This window comes from Petromyzon marinus, chromosome 49 (assembly GCF_048934315.1).
Source record: "Petromyzon marinus isolate PM22_M1 ecotype Great Lakes invasive population chromosome 49, UKy_Petmar_22M1.pri1.0, whole genome shotgun sequence".
In the NCBI taxonomy this organism is placed as follows: Eukaryota; Metazoa; Chordata; class Hyperoartia; order Petromyzontiformes; family Petromyzontidae; genus Petromyzon; species Petromyzon marinus.
The window spans coordinates 5576020-5595957 of record NC_133715.1 but is presented as its reverse complement, the minus strand read 5'-3'; the positions used below and the strand labels follow the sequence as shown (position 1 = coordinate 5595957).

The 19938-nt window shown below is 49.8% G+C and overlaps 1 protein-coding gene across 1 annotated transcript; it reads left to right on the top strand.

The window, feature by feature from the left end:
- Window positions 1–284: 284 nt before the first annotated feature.
- On the top strand, window positions 285–17855 carry LOC116952937 (monocarboxylate transporter 10-like). The gene is given in 9 exon segments (XM_032972679.2): window positions 285–393; window positions 1006–1414; window positions 1417–1557; window positions 7618–7762; window positions 8250–8516; window positions 9866–10022; window positions 10931–11080; window positions 11253–11481; window positions 12191–17855. Coding segments are annotated over 9 exon segments (1770 nt in total). The 5' UTR covers window positions 285–381; the 3' UTR covers window positions 12451–17855.
- Window positions 17856–19938: the final 2083 nt, after the last annotated feature.

Below are 19938 nucleotides of genomic sequence, written 5' to 3'. Positions count from 1 at the left end.
CCCCCCCGTCTCCCTGCCCCCCCCCGTCCCCCCCCCCCCGTCTCCCTGTCCCCCCCCCGTCTCCCTGTCCCCCCCCCCCGTCTCCCCTGTCCCCCTCCCCCCGTCTCCCTGCCCCCCCCCCCCCCCCGTCTCCCCCCCCGTCTCCCTGTCCCCGTCTCCCCCCCCCGTCTCTCCCCCGTCTCCCTGCCCCCCCCCGTCTCCCTCCCCCCTCCCACGCCCCTCCCCCCCACCCCGCGCGCCGATCCCCCCACGTGGAGCCCCTCACTTCGGAAGTAACCTGTCGCGCGCGCGCGCCCACGTGACTCGGCGCGACCAGTGGCGGCGCGCGCTGCCTCCTCGCTGCGGCTGCGTGGTGGAGCGAGTCGCGGGGTCGCAGTCGCGATGTCGGCCGCGGTGAGCTGCGGTCTCTCTCGGACCCCCTCCTCCCCTCTCCTCCCCTCGAGCCTAACAACTTATTTGGGCCTCCTTCCTGCCCGATTAAAGACAATGTGAATGTTCCTTCCCTCTAGTTTGTCACTGCGTGCCCCCTACCCCACCTCATCTCCCACCCCCGTCTTTCCCCGTCTCTCCTCGCCTCTCCCCTCCGTCCCCGTGTGAGTCCACGAAGCCCCCCCACCACCACCACCCCCCCCGGCTCGGACATCCCTCGAGCAGGCCGATCGCTGTCAGACGAGGAGCGGAGCTTTTTGTGCCGTGGTTATAATTAGTTGGCGCTCGTGCGTGCGATAGACGATCATTAATTAAGTGTCATGGAACGTGGCAATGCACTGGCACGGCTCGAGGGGTTTTGCAGCCTGCGGTGGCGGCGGCGGCGGCGGCGGCGCCACCGACTCCCCCGCTCCCCGTCTCGCCGTGTCGCCCCACACTGCGCTTTGCGCTTCTCTCCAGCGTGTCTCCCAAAGTGATCTCAACCCCCCACCACACCACCACCACCCCCATCGCTCCCCTTCTCCATCCCCGTACTCTCCCAGTGACTCTGCCCCCATGCCCCCCTCACTCCGCCAGGACTGCCCGGCACACGTTGGTGGCCGTGCCCCCGGCGAGCACGCCCCGGAGACCGTGGCTGCTCGCCAGTCGGAGCTGCCCCGCCGCCCTGCGGCTGACGACGACGACGGCGGCGACCCGAAGGAGGACATCGATGCCGAGCAGTCGCCAGGCAACGGGAGATGCCCGGCGAAGATGACGAGCCCGTGCCGTCGTCGAAGACGACCGCGTCCAGGTGGCCGGCGTCTACCTCGAGGAAGTCGACGGCGGCCGCCAGCAGCAGCAGCAGCCGCAGCCGCCGGGCGCGGATCGTGCAGAAGACGCCTGGACGTTGAGGGGAGTAGCAGGAGCAGGAGTAGCAGCAGGAGGAGGAGGAGGAGCAGCAGGGGAGGCGATGAGCAGCCTGGGGGGGCCTGCGACTTCCAGCCTCCGGAGGGGGGTTTGGCTGGGTGGTCATGGTCGCCTCCATGTGGTGCAACGGAGCCATCTTCGGGATCCACAACTCGTTCGGGATCCTCTTCCTCGCCCTGCTACAGTTCGGGGACGACAGCGGCAGCAGCAGCAGCAAGGCGTGTGAGTGGTGGGGGGTGGTGGTGGGGGGGGGGCGGTGGTGGTGGGGGGGGGTGGTGGTGGGGGGTGGGGGCGCGGTGAGTGGTGGAGGGGGTTGGTGGGGGTCGCTCACTTGGGGGGGGGTGTGTGAGTGGTGGGGGCGGTGGTGGGGGTGAGTGATGGGGGTGTCCACTCATTGGGGGGTCGCTCACATGGTGGGGGTGTGAGAGTGGTGGGGGTCATCCCCTGGGTGGGGGTGTGTGTGGGGGCGGTGAAGATGGTGGGGGGTGGTGATGGGGGCATTGGGGGGGGGGGGTCGCTCACATGGTGGGGGTGTGAGAGTAGTGGGGGTCGCTCACGGGGGGGGTGAGTGGTGGGGGTCGCTCTCTCCTGCCTGTGTGTGGTGTTCATCGTCGGTACAGCTGGGTGCAATGCGAATCAGAATCTGTATTTATACAGGAGGAATCCGATGAGCTATAAAGCTCTTTTTTCACAGATGTCCAGTCGGGGCGGGTAAGAACGTTACAACAACAAACAATTCAAACACACGATAGTAGTGCAAAGTACAACAAAGTTAAACAAATCACCCGAACACATCCCAATAAAACTAAACCATCCCCATCCTACCAGACAAACCCCAACTGAGGTATTATTAACTTATTTTTTTTTAAAGGAAGCTGGCCGCACATGATAGCTCGACAAAGTGGCACCAGCATTTGGACATTCATAGCACATTTATACACGTGTCGCCAGTTCGGTTCTGTCTCCCGGCACGGCAGAGTTAGTGGGTCAAACTCGCGCACGGTCAACTCCGAACAGCTCGACCAGATTCTACCCTCCACGGTGGTGAGATGTTAACTACCTCGCCTTGTATGCAGGAGGTCGTGGGTTCGATCCCGACCCAGACCCCTGCTGCTGTATATTTGGAGTTTCCCCGTGGTGGTCGCGTGGATTTTCCACACGACGATTAGCCACATCGTTGATTCATCATTTGTGGCTAGTTCACGTCTGAAAAAAGAGATGTATAACTCAGTGGGTCTTATCTGGTAAAGCACAAAAAAATTAATTGCGTGGATGCGCCTTGACCACGTTTGGGGGAATGTGCCATCCCAGTGGAATGCGGGAGGTCTCTGCCGCCAAACTGTATTCATAATAATTTTATATTAATGCTGGTGTTTCACATGTGGGACTTTTGTATTGGCTACTGCTGCACTAGACGAGCACACGCCACATGCACCCAGATGTGGTTTTAATTGTTGACTCTGTTAACAGTCAACACGAGCATTGTTCAAGGCTGCAGTCCCGATGTCCGTTCCTTTACACGGGCAGTCCTAATGATGATGAATTGGAGCTGGGCGGGAGTGTGTGATGAGTTGGTTTTGGGAAAACAGAACTTGATGAAAAGCATCTGCATGACAATGTGTCCAAGGTATGTCATCGGCTCATGTTGCCTACTGTGACTTAATAGATCAGATACATGGACATGTATTTGCAAGGTGAAAGAAACGTGTACCAACAAGAGTGGAGAGATGCACACTTGGAAATTGTGCGAAACAAAGAGGGAGGTCTGGATTAGAGGATATCCACTGTTTTTTGATATAATTCTAACTGCAGGATACATCGCTAGGAGGGACGGTTGGGTGGGAGATATTATTCACGAAATGGCAAAGCACGAACTCGCCCGAAAGAACGTTCCACTGCAGAGATGGAGCAATGAAGTCGGCCCGTGAGCAGGAGCTAAATGGACTTTTGCATCACAATACTGTGATTATATGGCGACGGCTTGGGGGGCACCAACAGTGGATAGATCATGGCTGAGGTTGAATGTCATGAAGAGCCCATTGAGACCAGATGTCTCTTCCGCACGGCAGACTTGGGGAAAATTGGAACATTTAAGGTTGTAGAGTAAAAAATAAAAGTGCAGCGTTAAACAACTTAACAGCACTGTACATGGGTTCTGAACACGTTTTTGAGGTTATTTTATCTTTAACCAGGTGGGAACTCTCGAAACAAGGATAGTCCGATTTGCAAGCAAGTGGTGACGCTTAACAATGCAGATTGCAGCAATGTAAGAACGAAGGAAAATGTATTTGAACTCATAGATGTCCCACAGTGTGTGGACCTGGCTTTGGCTGTCGTGCGGCTGGGTGCATGAGGGTGTTCCGGGCTCACTCGGGTCACGCCAGGGCTTTCGGTGGAACTGGGAGCTGGGTTGGGCGAGATTCGGCTGGATGTCGGGTTGAGAGACGATTCAACCCCCCCCCCCCCCACTGTAACCAACAAAGCCGCTGTTATGTTTTTTTAGCGCCTTTTTAAGTGGTGGTGGACAGAGGAATGTTTCGTTAAGTTAAAGTGTAACGAGAGATTTTTGTCATTGTGCAGTGGTCTGCACCACATGTGCCTTATTGCCAATTACTGTGCATGGCTCTGTCGACAGTGAGTGATTGTTTGGAAATTATGTTTTTAATTGGGTTAAATTCCTGAGTACATTACTCACATTAAGCAACTTCCAGTCGCAGTGAGTGGCAGTGGATTTTGGGAGATTAGGGGGCTTTTGCATGCCAACGTTGTGCAGTTCCACGGCTACGTTGGACCCTGGCCAATGCCTGGGGACCCAGAGGGAAGCCATCGGCTTGTGATAAAGGGAGGAAGACGCCATCCTGTTTTACTGTGCAGGTATCCCTCGATTTACGAACGTTTAGCTTTTACGGCATTTTCATGTTTTACACAATTGACAAACCACGAACACTTTGCGATTTGACGAAATCGAATTTCCACGTGAATTAAATTTCACGTGACAGGCGCTGTGAGGTCAAACAAGAACGACCCAGGAGGCTGTGTAGTTTACCCGCGACAGTGTCGCGGTATCCCTGCAGTACAACAACAACAACGCCTCCACATCGCCTTGCCAGTCCATTACAACATGCATATCGTTTGTTGAGTTCGAAAATACTGATTATTCAGTTGTTTTAATAATTGTTGTTTTATTATTTTTTATTGTGAAAAGTACGGGTGTAACGGTGGCGAGATGTTAACTACCTCGACTAGTATACAGGAGGTCGTGGGTTTGATCCCTACCCTGAAGCCTGCTTTATAATTGGAGTTTGCATGTTCTCCCCGTGGTCACGTGGTGTTTTGTCTGGGTCCTCCCGTTTTTCCCTCCGCATTTATAAACTTGCGTTCAGAGTATTTGGCTGCTAGAAATTTCCACGTGATAAGCCACTTTCGTTGAGCTATAATTTGTGATAGTCAGGTCGCTTCTGCAGAAAGAGTCATATCGCAGTTCGGTGGGCGTTACCCGGTAAAATAAAAAAGTAGTTGGGTGTTTCTTTTTTGATACAGATGTATATTTTTAGGTTAGGAGTAGCGTTTGAATGACTCTCTGAACTCTGAAACATCTCCTTAATTTTCTGTATAAAATATAATTTTTCATGAAATTTCGTTTTACGCGTTTTTTTAACCTACGCATCCCTATTTGTAAATGGAGGGTTATCTGTGTTTCACAGGGCCTCAGTAACCACAAGTATGCGTCGCAACAATTCTGGCATCATTTGAAAACCGTCTGGCTACTCCAAAATCCAGAGGAAATTTTGAAAAATGTTCTGGTTAAGAAAAGAACCATTTTTTTTATACATATAAAACAAAAAAATCTGTTAAACTCTATTCCTATTTGTGCGACAAACCCCCGAGAATTTTCTTCAGAACGGTGTTCCAGTTTATTTATGGAGCCAGTGGGCGGGCCCACAAGGGGGAATTGACACGAAACGTAAGCCGAAGCAGCGCACGAAGATGAGTGGGGGAGATGGCAGCTTGGATTGAGTGGCACTGAGATAGAGAAAAAAAGGGGTCACGTGGGCCAGAGAATGGAGAACAGAGAGCAGAGCTCGATGTGGCGTTGTCAAGAAAAGGAACCGGGCTTGCAAAGATGGCACAAGAAGAGAATGTTGGCCGCTAGTCGGGACCAAGGATGACACGAGGGAAAAATGGCCAATAACGGCAAACGTCGGTACAATAGAATACAATGAGTAAAAAACAATACAGGGTAAACACAAACAATGCAAGTAAGCTGTGCATATACAGGGTGCTTCAAAAAAAATGTTAACGCTTCCGAGAATTTGCAGCAATACCGGGCTCTAGAGACCACCTGGAGAAGATTCCAGGCACGTGTTGACTGATGGCGAACAAGTGGAGACTCGACTTTTTGAAGCGATTAACATTACATTTGTTATCATGTTACAGTGTATTATCCGTTTTCCACTAAAAACGATAGTCCCGTATACAGTGAGGGAGAAAAGTATTTGATCCCCTGCTGATTTTGTACGTTTGCCCACTGACAAAGAAATGGTCAGTCTATAATTTTAATGGTAGGTTTATTTGAACAGTGAGAGACAGAATAACAACAACAAAATCCAGAAAAACGCATGTCAAAAATGTTATGAATTGATTTGCATTTTAATGAAGGAAACAAGTATTTGACCCCTCTGCAAAACATGACTTAGTACTTGGTGGCAAAACCCTTGTTGGCAATCCCAGCGGTCAGACGTTTCTTGTAGTTGGCCACCAGGTTTGCACATATCTCAGGAGGGATTTTGTCCCACTCTTTGCAGATCTTCTCCAAGTCATTAAGATTTCGAGGCTGACGTTTGGCAACTCGAACCTTCAGCTCCCTCCACAGATTTTTTATGGGATTAAGGTCTGGAGACTGGCTAGGCCACTCCAGGACCTTAATGTGCTTCTTCTTCTTGAGCCACTCCTTTGTTGCCTTGGCCGTGTGTTTTGGGTCATTGTCATGCTGGAATACCCATCCACGACCCATTTTCAATGCCCTGGCTGAGGGAAGGAGGTTCTCACCCAAGATTTGATGGTACATGGCCCCGTCTATCGTCCCTTTGATGCGGTGAAGTTGTCCTGTCCCCTTAGCAGAAAAACACCCCCAAAGCATAATGTTTTCACCTCCATGTTTGACGGTGGGGATGGTGTTCTTGGGGTCATAGGCAGCATTCCTCCTCCTCCAAACACGGCGAGTTGAGTTGATGCCAAAGAGCTCCATTTTGGTCTCATCTGACCACAACACTTTCACCCAGTTGTCCTCTGAATCATTCAGATGTTCATTGGCAAACTTCTGACTGGCATGTATATGTGCTTTCTTGAGCAGGGGGACCTTGCGGGCGCTGCAGGATTTCAGTCCTTCACGGCGTAGTGTGTTACCAATTGTTTTCTTGGTGACTATGGTCCCAGCTGCCTTGAGATCATTGACAAGATCCTCCCGTGTAGTTCTGGGCTGATTCCTCACCGTTCTCATGATCATTGCAACTCCACGGGGTGAGATTTTGCATGGAGCCCCAGGCCGAGGGAGATTGACAGTTCTTTTGTGTTTCTTCCATTTGCGAATAATCGCACCAACTGTTGTCACCTTCTCACCAAGCTGCTTGGAAATGGTCTTGTAGCCCATTCCAGCCTTGTGTAGGTCTACAATCCTGTCCCTGACATCCTTGGAGAGCTCTTTGGTCTTGGCCATGGTGGAGAGTTTGGAATCTGATTGATTGCTTCTGTGGACAGGTGTCTTTTATACAGGTAACAAGCTGAGATTAGGAGCACTCCCTTTAAGAGTGTGCTCCTAATCTCAGCTCGTTACCTGTATAAAAGACACCTGGGAGCCAGAAATCTTTCTGATTGAGAGGGGGTCAAATACTTATTTCCCTCATTAAAATGCAAATCAATTTATAACATTTTTGACATGCATTTTTCTGGATTTTCTTGTTGTTATTCTGTCTCTTAATGTTCAAATAAACCTACCATTAAAATTATAGACTGATCATTTCTTTGTCAGTGGGCAAACGTACAAATTCAGCAGGGGATCAAATACTTTTTCCCTCACTGTAAGTGTTATTATTTTTTCAAGCACCCTGCACATAAAAAGGTTGTTTAATGTTAGAGACAACAGTCTTAGCCTGCTCGCTGTGTGCTGAGCTCTCTACGGATAGCCCTGTGTGGTTTGTGTGTGCGCGCCGTTAGTTGTGCCGTGCATTGCTGGTGCCGTGCGCTCTATAACCGCATGTGCTGTGGGTGGTGGTGTGCCGGCAGCGTTTGTGGGCGCGCTGGCCATGGGCATGCTCTTCCTGTGCGCGCCGGTCGTGAGTTTGTTCACCGGCCGCTTCGGCTGCCGCATCACGGCCGTGGGTGGGGCCACCGTGGCCTTCGCTGGGCTCCTGTGCAGCTCCTTTGTGAAGTGAGTTCACGCGCATCGCCCCGTCCGTGCGCTTCACGCTCGCACGTGCCTACAGCCTGCTGCCTCAATGTGCTTTAATGTAAGGCTTCTTTCCCGGGTCCGTATGTCTGACGTGTCTGGATTTCATTTTCCTTTCTCAATAGTGGGAAGCCCATGGTTCCCTCTGCCTCCACATTCACCCCTCTCCAATGGCACGTGCCTGTTTTGTTGTATTATCAAAAAGGGGGATCAGATCACGCATCAGGTTTATCGGAGGTGCTAGAGCGGATAAGCACCACTGTGGCCAATAAGCCACGTGATTGAGTCAAAGATCAAGAGTTCCGTATTATTAGCATCGTTCACATAAACTGCGCAGGCTTTCTAAAACGACTTCGGCAGATGTAGCCCGACTCTAAAGCCTTCTTACCCGGCGGTGCGGAGGTTGCTGTTTGTCGACATCTGTGAGATGTGGTTAAAGATTGTGGCTTTCTGTGGTCACGGCCTGCAGGCAGCTGGACCTGCTGTACCTCACCTACGGGGTGGTGTTCGCCGTGGGTGCCGCCTTCGCGTTCCAGCCCTCGCTCGTCATCCTCGGCCACTACTTCAAGCGCCGGCTGGGGCTGGTGAACGGCATAGTAATGGCGGGCAGCAGCGTGTTCACCGTGGCGCTGTCCTACATCATGAAGCACATGCTGGTCTCGTTTGGGCTGGTGCTCACTCTGCAGGCGCTCGCCGCGCTCATGCTGCCGCTCATCGTTGCGGGTTTCGCTTACCGGCACGACCCCCACCCCCCACCCCCCACTCCCCGCCCTTCCCCGTCGCCACGTGCGTCTCCTCGTGCTTTGTGCCCCAACGGGCCTCGAATGATTCCGATCGCTACCGTCCAGCCCACAGTACGGTGGGGACTGTCACGATTTAAGAATCTATTTATGTTTTATGTTATCGTAGGGGCCTGTTTACAAATCCATGTTCGACTCATGACCAGGCGGTTCATCACTCTCCCGGTAATTGCCTGGCAGAACAATCTGAAGGTTAAAGTTTAACAAACCGGCGGGACTTTCTTCCCACTTTCAGGAAATATATTCACGAAAATTTCAAATATCAATGTCTTTGCTTCAAGTGCTGTGTTTGAACAGTTGCTGTGCACTGTTTGCACCATGATTGTCCTAACCGTCCCACTTGTTGACTGACGTACTTAGAGTGGTCGTGGCCCAACGGTCAGCGCACTGGAATTTCAATCCAGAGGTCGCAGGTCTGATTCCGTCTCTGCACGGAAGTGGAAACAATGGGGGCAAGCTTCTTACAACCACCCCCCTGTCCACCCATCAATGTACCTGCAGAAACCACGTTGGATCAGTTTAACACGTAGGCTTTCGCGACCAATATTATCCACAATAGAGGTTCAATCAATAGGTCGCACGTTGTGGCGCAAAGAGCGGGTCCTCCCACCACCTCCAAATACAACCACTGGTCGAGGAAGAGTAGACCAAATGCCCGCTCGAGATCACATTAGTCGAGGCCGTTCCTCCGGCATAGGCATGAGCACATGGTTGGTTATGTACGGTGCGAAATAAGTTATACATACATACAGCTGCAGTTGCAGGGCTGCACTTTTACCTGTTATGTTTAAAGTAATGCATTTAGTAGCTGCAGAGAGCATAGAAAAATGTAATATGTACAACGTATACAAATCTCAAATGTTCAGTTCTTACACATACAATTCAGTGACTGTGTCGTGAGTTTAAGTGTGACACTTAAGCAGCCTGGTTTTCGAGAGGATTACTGCACAAGCAATAATGTGTCAAATGTTCTCTTTAGTAAACTGGATAAAGGCCACTATTGCTGTGCACTATTCCTCGACTTTTCAAAAGCCTCTGATACTGTAGATCATGATAGTCTTCTTAAAACACTTGGTCAACTAACATTTTCAGACAGTACGATGAACTGGTTTGAGAGTAACCTATCAATTCGGCTGGCATTTATGCGCTTATGCAATTTGTACTTCTGTACTTTATATTTAGTTATTTATTTTGAGTGACTTGCTTTCCTTGTTCTCTATCATACACTTGTATTTTCATGTTGCTGTAAATCTCTCTCTCCCCCCCCGCCCCTGTCTGTGTTCAGGCCCCTGATGCCCAGGCTGGGTGTGGAAGGGGCTCGGACCAGTGCCGCCCCCTCTGGCTGTGGCCGCTGCCCTCCTTTGAGAATAAAGACGTTCTGCGTCTGGGTCTCCGGGGTCCCCATTGCCCTCTTCGGATATTTTGTGCCGTACGTCCACCTCGTGAGTTCTTGGGGATTCTTTTTGTTGCTCGTCCGACGAGTAATTTATGACGCTCAAATGAACCCTGGGGCCCGAGTGCAGAGCAGCTTGTGCAATTGTCAGGGTAAAATAAAGTCAACTGATAATTCGTAATAAAAATTAACAAATGTATATTAAATTTTGATTTAAAGCTTTCGTGACTGCAGGGATTCATATTCTTGGTTCTTTTGGTAAAGTCACGTAGAAGGGAAACAATAAAATAAAAATATAAAAAAATTTCTTGCTCTGGTATTCACACCTGATGATGATTGCTTGTGTTGCAGTCGAAACGTCGTGAGAATTGTATTGTTTTATATTTTTATTATTTTATTGTTTCCCTTCTACGTGACTTTACCGAAAGAACCAATAATATAAATGTATATTAATTTTATAACACTAATAATAACATTAATAGTGAATAAAGTTATCGTTACAAATGAATATACTTATCGGTGCCGCAGACCGGCTGAATTGCACGAAGCGATGATGTCATGGCAGCAGGCCATGTTGCTTGGGGGTTATCTTCCTGGCTTCTGATTGGTTGGTGCAGTGTGAGTGGCGACGTCATCCCTAGCAACCGCTGCCACTCCCATCGTGGTGCGATCTCACTGAGATCCCCATATTTCCTTTGAATTATTATACGTTTCTTCCGAAGGCATTGCGGATCTTACCGCAATCGCTTCCTGCCGATGCAAATTTTTACAGGCACCTTCTGTACTCGGGATCATCCCCTGTTCTGCATTGCCGAGGATTCATGTGGCGAGCCGTGGGGCGTGCCGTGGGGCGTGCCGTGGGGCGTGCCGTGGGGCGTGCCGTGGGGCGTGCCGTGGGGCGTGCCGTGGGGCGTGCCGTGTGACAGTCCGTGCGCTGTACCGTACCGGCGACTGCAGATGAACTACGTGAAGGAAAACCTGGATAAGGAGGCTGCGCAGCATGATTACGTGCTCATCATCTGCATCGCGGTGTCTTCTGGGCTGGGCCGCCTCGGCTTCGGTTGGCTGGCGGACATCATTCCCGGGGTCAAGAAGGTCTACTTGCAGGTGCGGCGTCTCGATCGCACTGTGAGCCAGCAGAGGGATCGTGTTGCGGCGGTGGTGCGGTGTCGTTTACGGGTGCCGATGAGGAATCTGGCGCCGCGCATTCGCCGGGCACGCTTCGCGTAGCCGTGCGCGCGCGCTCGCGTGACCTGAACGCGTGTCCCGGGCCGCGCAGATCGTCGCTTTCCTGGCGGTGGGCCTCATGTCGGCGCTCATCCCCATGTGCTCCTCGCTGGGTTCCCTGGTGGCGGTGTGCATCGTCATGGGCCTGTTTGATGGCTGCATCACGTCGCTCATGGCCCCCATCGCCTTCGAGCTCGTGGGGCCGCACCACGCCTCGCAGGCCATCGGCATCGTGCTGGGCCTAATGTCTGTGCCTATGACCGTTGGGCCTACGGTGGCAGGTGAGGTGTGCGTTGTGTGTGTGTGCTCATGTGTGCGTGTGGTAGTATAGTGGTGAGCTCACAAACACAATGACCAGAGTTTGATTCCCGCTCTGGAGAATATTTGAACTGTTCCTGGGCCTCCCTGAGGTTGACTCAACCGTGATTGAGTATCTGGTGTGGTGTGTAAACATCAGCACTTGGGAGATGAAGGCAGCCGGGCGTGGTGTTGGCCACTCACCCTCGCGTGTGCTGTGACGGCCTTCATAGATGCTGCTAAAAGCACTTGCCCCCATCAGTCTGTTAAAGGCTCCATGGGGGATCTCCATATTTGTGCGATTACATTGACAGCAGTGAAATCTTACTTTGATCTTGATCTTTATTTGATTCCTGATGACTGGCTAACATCAGTGGCAGATATCGGATTTGGTTCTGGGCCTCCCTTAGATCGACTTCGCTTGAGCTTTTTTGTGCGGTATGTAAATTGGGCGTGGTACTGGCCACACTATCCCTCGTTGCGCCTTGCTGGCATTAATGGACGGTTGCTAACAGCACTTGCCCTGACAATCTGTTAAAGGCTACACGGAGGATTTTTGTCTTTGTGCTTATATATACGTGTGCACTCAAGTAAGTATGCGAGTGAGTGCGCGAACAAGCAAGAGCGTGTGGGGTTTGTGAGTGGAGAGAGTGAGCGGGCGAGGGTCCGGTAACTAGACCTTGCTGTCTCTAGGTCTCCTCCGGGACTGGACGGGCTCCTACGACATCCCCTTCTACCTGGCGGGCGTGCCGCCGCTGGTCGGCAGCGGCGTGCTCTTTTTTGTGCCGTATGTGACCGCGCGCGCGCCCAAGGAGGAGCAGTGCCCCGAGGTGGGGGGGGCGCGGGGGACTCCGCTGACTCCCGGGGGCGCGGGCGACACGGCGGGGTCAAGGGGGCAGCTCCTGCTCAGATCCCCGGCCGAGGACAACGCTCCGCTGGCCACCGGCCTGTGAAATCAATCCGAGCTCTGTTAAGAAAGCAGCGCGAAATGTCATCGTCGGTAATAGGAAGTGTTTTATTTTTTTTGTCGTGGAGTTAAACGTTCCGAGTAGAACACTAACCGTTTGACCTCTTTTTAAATGTTCATCCCACATTGTTGTTTTGGAATCATCTTGTACGGCCTAAAAATTCCACGGTGTTGGCTTCTTGACATCCCGAATATACCTGCAGGCCCATACTGTGGGTATCCGGTCGAGTTGTTCAGTGCAGGAGCTCGACCTGGGAACGCGAGAGCAGAAGCCGCGATGTTTTTTAAATGAGCCGATGTTTTGTGGGATCGTCGCTCCGAGTCCAGGCTGATCGCAAGGAGCGCCGGGCAAGTAGCATCCTGCGCACAAATGCGCGTGTCGTTCCCCTCGCGATGATGTAACACTACGTTGCTCCGGGCCCTAGTTGGCTCGCAGCGCGACGCTGATTTTTCTTTTTTTAAGCATGAAATTTTTAGACGCACTGTGAGCTTAAGGCCCTTTTTGTATTTTTAAATGGATTGCATTTTTGTAGTAGATTCAGCTGTAGGTAGGTTTGGTTTACAAGTCTCTACACCGGTGACTGTAGTGTAGAGCTTCGTGTATACGTTAGGTTCGTCCGCACAGTGTTATACTTAGTCGCCAGGAAATCCTCAATCGAGCTGCAGACTCTACTAGGTCCAGCTCCTCCTCGCTCAATTGATGCAGGGCCAACTCATCAATAAGATGACCGCTGTGATTTCCTATCAAGTGGTACTGTATACATGTTATCGACCTACGGAGGGGATGATAGGCCGAGTTGACCCTTGACTGTGATTTGAACTCGACACCTCATGATTGCGAGGTATGCGCTCTTAATCGAGCGCGAGGGATTGGCCGTTATGAATTGAGGATCGCCTTAATTCCTGCCGAGTTATGCTTGCAGTATTCCCTTATTATTTGCCAAGGATACGTTCCGACGATGCTCGTGATTCTCAAATTTGTGAATTACCTTAAATAAATACATCAATGAGCTAATAAATACGTTAAAATTATCATAACAAAAAAAAAATTGGTAGTTAAAAAGAAAGATCAAATATAAAGAAATGTGAAAGTAACTCATCACTTTATCTCTCATCACCTTATCTCTTCACTTAATCTCTTCACTTTCTCGCATCACATTCTCTCTCACCACTCTCTCTCATCACTTCCTTCTTCCCTCTCTATCTCTTGATGGTGTCCGTGCAGAGTTTCAGATGCGATTCGTGGATAGCCAAAATCGCGGATAGCTAGTTCATGAATAACAAGGGAATACTGTACAAGTAGCAAAGTGGGGGTCTCATGCCCCCCCATCCCCACCCCTTCCCCCCTCAATAGTTTCCTACCTCAAAGCACGTCTGAGCAGCCTACCATGCACCTGGACCCGCTTGTCACTCGCGATGCACTCAACTCTGCAAGTCGCCGGGTGCGTGTCTCAACTAGGTAGCCGCGATGCTCCGTCAAACCGTGTTCTGCGCTTGGTAGATGTTTTTTTTGTATTGGTATAAATGCTGTTAAACGTTAGAATCGGTCAATTTGATATGTTTAAATAACAATACCTCCTTTATTACATTACGTTATGTTTTGTTTACCCATGGGCGATATGTTGCCGTTTCCCAATTGTGTAATTTGCAAGTACGTTTTGTTTTTATTTTGGCAAATCTTGACCATGATGACATTGCGCCCATAACCTACTCTTCTTTTGAATTATGTCACGGGATCTTTAACTTACACTGGTTAATACATCCTGTTAAGCCACATCGCATCTATAACTGTACAGTGAGGGAAAAAAAGTATCTGATCCCCTGCTGATTTTGTACGTTTGCCCACTGACAAAGAAATGATCAGTCTATAATTTTAATGGTAGGTTTATTTGAACAGTGAGAGACAAATAACAACAACAAAAATCCAGAAAAACGCATGTCAAAAATGTTAAAAAATTTATTTGCATTTTAATGAGGCGAAATACGTATTTCACCCCCTCTCAATCAGAAAGATTTCTGGCTCCCAGGTGTCTTTTATACAGGTAACGAGCTAAGATTAGGAGCACACTCTTAAAGGGAGTGCTTCTAATCTCAGCTTGTTACCTGTATAAAAGACACCTGTCCACAAAAGCAATCAATCAATCAGATTCCAAACTCTCCACCATGGCCAAGACCAAAGAGCTCTACAAGGATGTCAGGGACAAGATTGTAGACCTAGACAAGGCTGGAATGGGCTACAAGACCATTGCCAAGCAGCTTGGTGAGAAGGTGACAACAGTCGGTGCGATTATTCGCAAATGGAAGAAACACAAAAGAACTGTCAATTTCCCTCGGCCTGGGGCTCCATGCAAGATCTCACCTCGTGGAGTTGCAATGATCATGAGAACGGTGAGGAATCGGCCCAGAACTACACGGGAGGATCTTGTCAATGATCTCAAGGCAGCTGGGACCATAGTCACCAAGAAAACAATTGGTAACACACTACGCCGTGAAGGACTGAAATCCTGCAGCGCCCGCAAGGTCCCCCTGCTCAAGAAAGCACATACATGCCAGTCAGAAGTTTGCCAATGAACATCTGAATGATTCAGAGGACAACTGGGTGAAAGTGTTGTGGTCAGATGAGACCAAAATGGAGCCCTTTGGCATCAACTCAACTCGCCGTGTTTGGAGGAGGAGGAATGCTGCCTATGACCCCAAGAACACCATCCCTACCGTCAAACATGGAGGTGGAAACATGCTTTGGGGGTGTTTTTCTGCTAAGGGGACAGGACAACTTCACCGCCTCAAAGGGACGATGGACGGGGCCATGTACCATCAAATCTTGGGTGAGAACCTCCTTCCCTCAGCCAGGGCATTGAAAATGGATCGTGGATGGGTATTCCAGCATGACAATGACCCAAAACACACGGCCAAGTCAACAAAGGAGTGGCTCAAGTAGAAGCACATTAAGGTCCTGGAGTGGCCTAGCCAGTCTCCAGACCTTAATCCCATAGAAAATCTGTGGAGGGAGCTGAAGGTTCGAGTTGCCAAACGTCAGCCTCGAAACCTTAATAACTTGGAGAAGATCTGCAAAGAGAAGTGGGACAAAATCCCTCCTGGTGGCCAACTACAAGAAACGTCTGACCTCTGATTGCCAACAAGGGTTTTGCCACCAAGTACTAAGTCATGTTTTGCAGAGGGGTCAAATACTTATTTCCCTCATAATGCAAATTAATTTATAACATTTTTGACATGCGTTTTTTCTGCATTTTGTTGTTATTCTGTCTCTCACTGTTCAAATAAACCTACCATTAAAATTATAGACTGATCATTTCTTTGTCAGTGGGCAAACGTACAAAATCAGCAGGGGATCAAATACTTTTTTCCCTCACTGTATAACCATTCAGTTCCATCGTGAATATCCACACCTCTGTTCTGTTTTCTTTTCGTTTCAATGATTTTCATCGGGGAGCTGTGGGTTGAGGAGTGTCTGTTCTTGTGCGTTGAGTCGTTTCTACGACTATCATAAAACCGTGATCTCTCTCTGTGCCATGCAGACACACACGAGAAGCAGCAATAAATGGGCTGTTCTGTGCAGCAACCGATACAGGGTTCTTACACAGAGATTTCAGTTTGGTCCATGGACTTGTGTACACGCTTTCTACCGCTGTGTACAAGATGTGAAAAGCCACGTGGCATGTACCTTATTAAGCACCGTTCCTCCATCTCTCAACACTGCTGCCATCACTGTCATTCTGAAAAACCCCAACATTGGATCCCACCATCTCTAACCTGCGTTTCCTTGTATTCATCATCAAGCCCCTTGGGAGAATCTAATGCTGGACAAAGGCTTCCCCGCACCCCTCTTCACATCCTACACCACCCAGTCCACTCCCGTGTCCTCCAGAGCCATTCCACAGACTACCCTCCTGAATGTCACTTCTGTCTCCCCTCGAGTGCCGTCGAATTACGCACGTGGCTGGTAATTATTCCCTGGTTCTATTCTAATCAAACTGCTGCTGCTTCTCTGCATCTGTATACAAGCGGTGTCTTCTCAGAAACCTCTCTGCGCTATTGTTCCACGAGGTTGCCATTGGATTTTCTCAATGTGTCCGTCCATCCACTTGGAAACAACCATCCCTGGTTCAACACTGCCCAGCTTTGCTATGGTACTTATACCCAGCTATACCGCCCGCCAACTCCCCAGACCATGCTGGCGTATCCTGATGTGGTCTCACCTTGGACTGGTTTGTGCTTTTTCCAGGTTCAATATTCCTCAAAAAGTGGAAATATCTTATGCAACAAGTCTCCACTTGGTGAAACGTGGAATTCAAGCCAAAAACTCGAGCCTTAAACTTCGTAAATAAATGTAAAACAGATTGATTGTAAACGGATTACGTTGTTATTACGGTAACTGTTCTTCGGTGCAATTCAGAATGAAAAACGCAACAAATTGTGTCCGGCACATTCTGTATGAAAATTAAATGAAATCATGGCGTCGTATACCTGTACATGGCGCGAAAGAAAAAAAAGTTTACATGACTTATGCTGTTTGTCCACATGCTTGCAAAGCTAAACATTCAAAATCCTACAAAAACGGAAATGAAGGAAAGAAAACGGCGGATATACAGGAGACCCTCAACAGTGGCACGATCGGCGTCGCCTGACGCCACTCCAGAGTCCCCGTACATCGACGAAGCTACCAACAAGTGACGCGTGCCACTCCGTCGGCAGGGAGAAATATTCTTGGCAGTAATTTTTTTTTTTACGCTTGCTAAGAAACAGCACGAATTGGTACTACCACCTAGGCTAACAAAGCTTTTAGTGGCACCAATGTTTTTTTTTAAATCTAAGAGTGAGTTTTTTTCCCCCCTCTTCAAATAGCCCACTCGTACTCTCTCTTTGGTTCTATTCAGAAGGTTCTGTTCCTTCACCTGAAGAAGGCTACTTGTGTTGTGGCCGAAACGTCGTGATTTTTGTTTTATTTTTTACCTACGTGACTTTACCGAATAGAACCAAAGAGTATGGATCCTTGCAGTCACGAAAGCTTCAAATCTAGAATAGCCCACTCGCTTGAAATGGTTGTATAACGTTGTTCACTGTTACTTGCCACGTAAAGAAATTTGAAGCACTCAAAGCGATCCCACCTCGGGTGGTAACGACACGTGAGATGTCTGGCCTCGTGGACGTCTGCATGGCTGGCTGTGTTCAGGCTGTTGCTCGCTTGGCCGCATTATTCCCACGTTCGTAATGTTACCTTCAACCCCTCCTTGTCATGTGCACGCAGTGGATCGTTACACTTTAGCTGCGGGCGTTTACGTGATGATGTTCTTAAAGGAGCTCATTTATAACATCTTGTACTTTTGCTAGAAATGTGAAAATCATTTGACAATAAATTTCATTTGAAACCCACCAATGTTCTCGGCGTGTTGAATATAATGCAACACGTTGGGCAGTGCCGGATTAAGATAGTGCGGGGCCTGTAGCCTATGTTATAAAGGGGCCCTAAAAATTTAATATTAAAGCACCATTTTTTTACTTGCACGGTAAAGTAATTGTATTTTTTAATTTGCTATACATCCAGATAATACGACAAATCACTAATCTTAAACACCCAGTCGTTCATAAAAGTTGAAGGCAGTATAGTACTATAGTGATAGAGCAAGTGCAGAATCACTGAACCGGAATTGATAGCTTGAAAGCATTTAGCGCGCGGCTCTTAATAGTGCGGGGCCCGTAGCGTGTGTCGCTACTTTCGCTACTAGGATCATTGACGTTGGGCCCTAAATACCCCGAAGTAGCTGATTTCACATCGTCATGGACGGTGAGCCACGGGCTAAAGCGGGTTCCGTGAGTGACCACGGAGACGATCGTAGAAGGCGTCACGAGACGGCGCTCTCCGAAGACGCGAGATGTCATCGGCAAGACGATCGTGTGTGTGTGTGAATGCGTCTGTCCGAGATCTACATCGTCGCAACCTCCTGACTGGACGTTCACTCCTCGAAGACGCGGGCGGTAACCGCGAACCGCACCAGAACGCCAACGGGGCGATGCGCACGTCCCCATTCGTTGCTGGACAACAAGACGAGACGGAGTGGTGCGACTGGGGCCACACAACCCAAACTATGGACCGTGTAGGAGGTAAACCACCGTAGTATGCACTCCTTTAAGGGAGGAGTAGCAAGACCGCACGGAACTCTGTGCCGAAGCCCTGTGGGTCGTGGCTATCAGACCTCAACATTGACATTTAGCTCACGAAATTGATCGTCATGTTTCTGGAGAAACACCGCCAAATGCGGTTTGGCCAGGAGACGTCGTAGACGCCTGTTGCCCATGGGGCCTCCAGCACAATCATATTTTTATTTTATTGCCCCCTTCCCCATACCCCCCTTTGTAAGATTTGTGGTCGTTGAGTTGGAGGGGCTCACCAGCCCCTCGCACCCTTCCGGAGTCCACGTTTGCCACTGCGGTGGCTGCGATGATACCAGGAGGGCAACAACTGATTTTTGTCAGCCTCCCACACCCGCAATGGCACTTACTCACTGCACACCACAGCTTCAGCAAATTGGCAACCGCCGGGGAGGTGGGGGTTGTTTTATTGCCAGGATGAGTTCCAATTTGGCATCAGAGGTCTCTCACTCCAAGTTAGTCGAGCCGCGTTCATTTTTAATCGGCTGCATAGTGCTGAGGAAGCTACCTGGCCTGTCGCTTTATACGAAGCTTCAGGTCTTCGCGGCCACAGTTATTCCCTCTATTTTCTAATCATGCAAAACATGGAACCCTTTGAAGTTTTAAAGGACTTCTGTGCCAGATTTTCTTTTACATTCAGGATGGCCTGCCTAGGATCCATCCTGAGCTTAACCAGACTGGATTGTGTGAGGAGCTCACGGATGCTTTAAAGATCTGGACACAGTCCCATCGGTGGGCACTTCCGACAGGCGAGGCTGCGTTGACTGCGTCATGTAGCCCGCATGCCCAAGCAGCTTTTGTTTAGCTGGATAGAGGGGGCTAAACGCGGCGCGGCACGGACTAGACAAGAGATGGACTGATGTGGTGGTACAGGAGGCATGTGGAGCAAGCTTCGTAAACTTGCCGATGGCCGGTACCAGCGGCGTTGAGATCGGCCTCTGTGGAGGAGGCTCGTAAAGGACGCCGCTGCTACTGGGCAGTTGGGAGGCAGTCGCCCTCCAACAACAGTGGAGGACAGAGGAGCGACGGCTCACAATAATGTGCAGAATGCCGGGCAAATAAAATGGTAACAAGTTGACAAAATTGGGGATCACAGTTAGTGCATATGCCAGCCATCTCAGTCAACCCATAGTACCTGGAGTCTGCCCTGCCATTCAGCCTTCGACATAATACGTTTTTGGGTTAGGTCAGTCAATGTAAATGTGTCGTTAAACCCGCCGCCACCCGACACAGCCAATCAGTAAGGTTTGTCACGTAAACAAAACATGCCAATTCGTTACTAGTACGGGACACGGGTGTGTTGGAG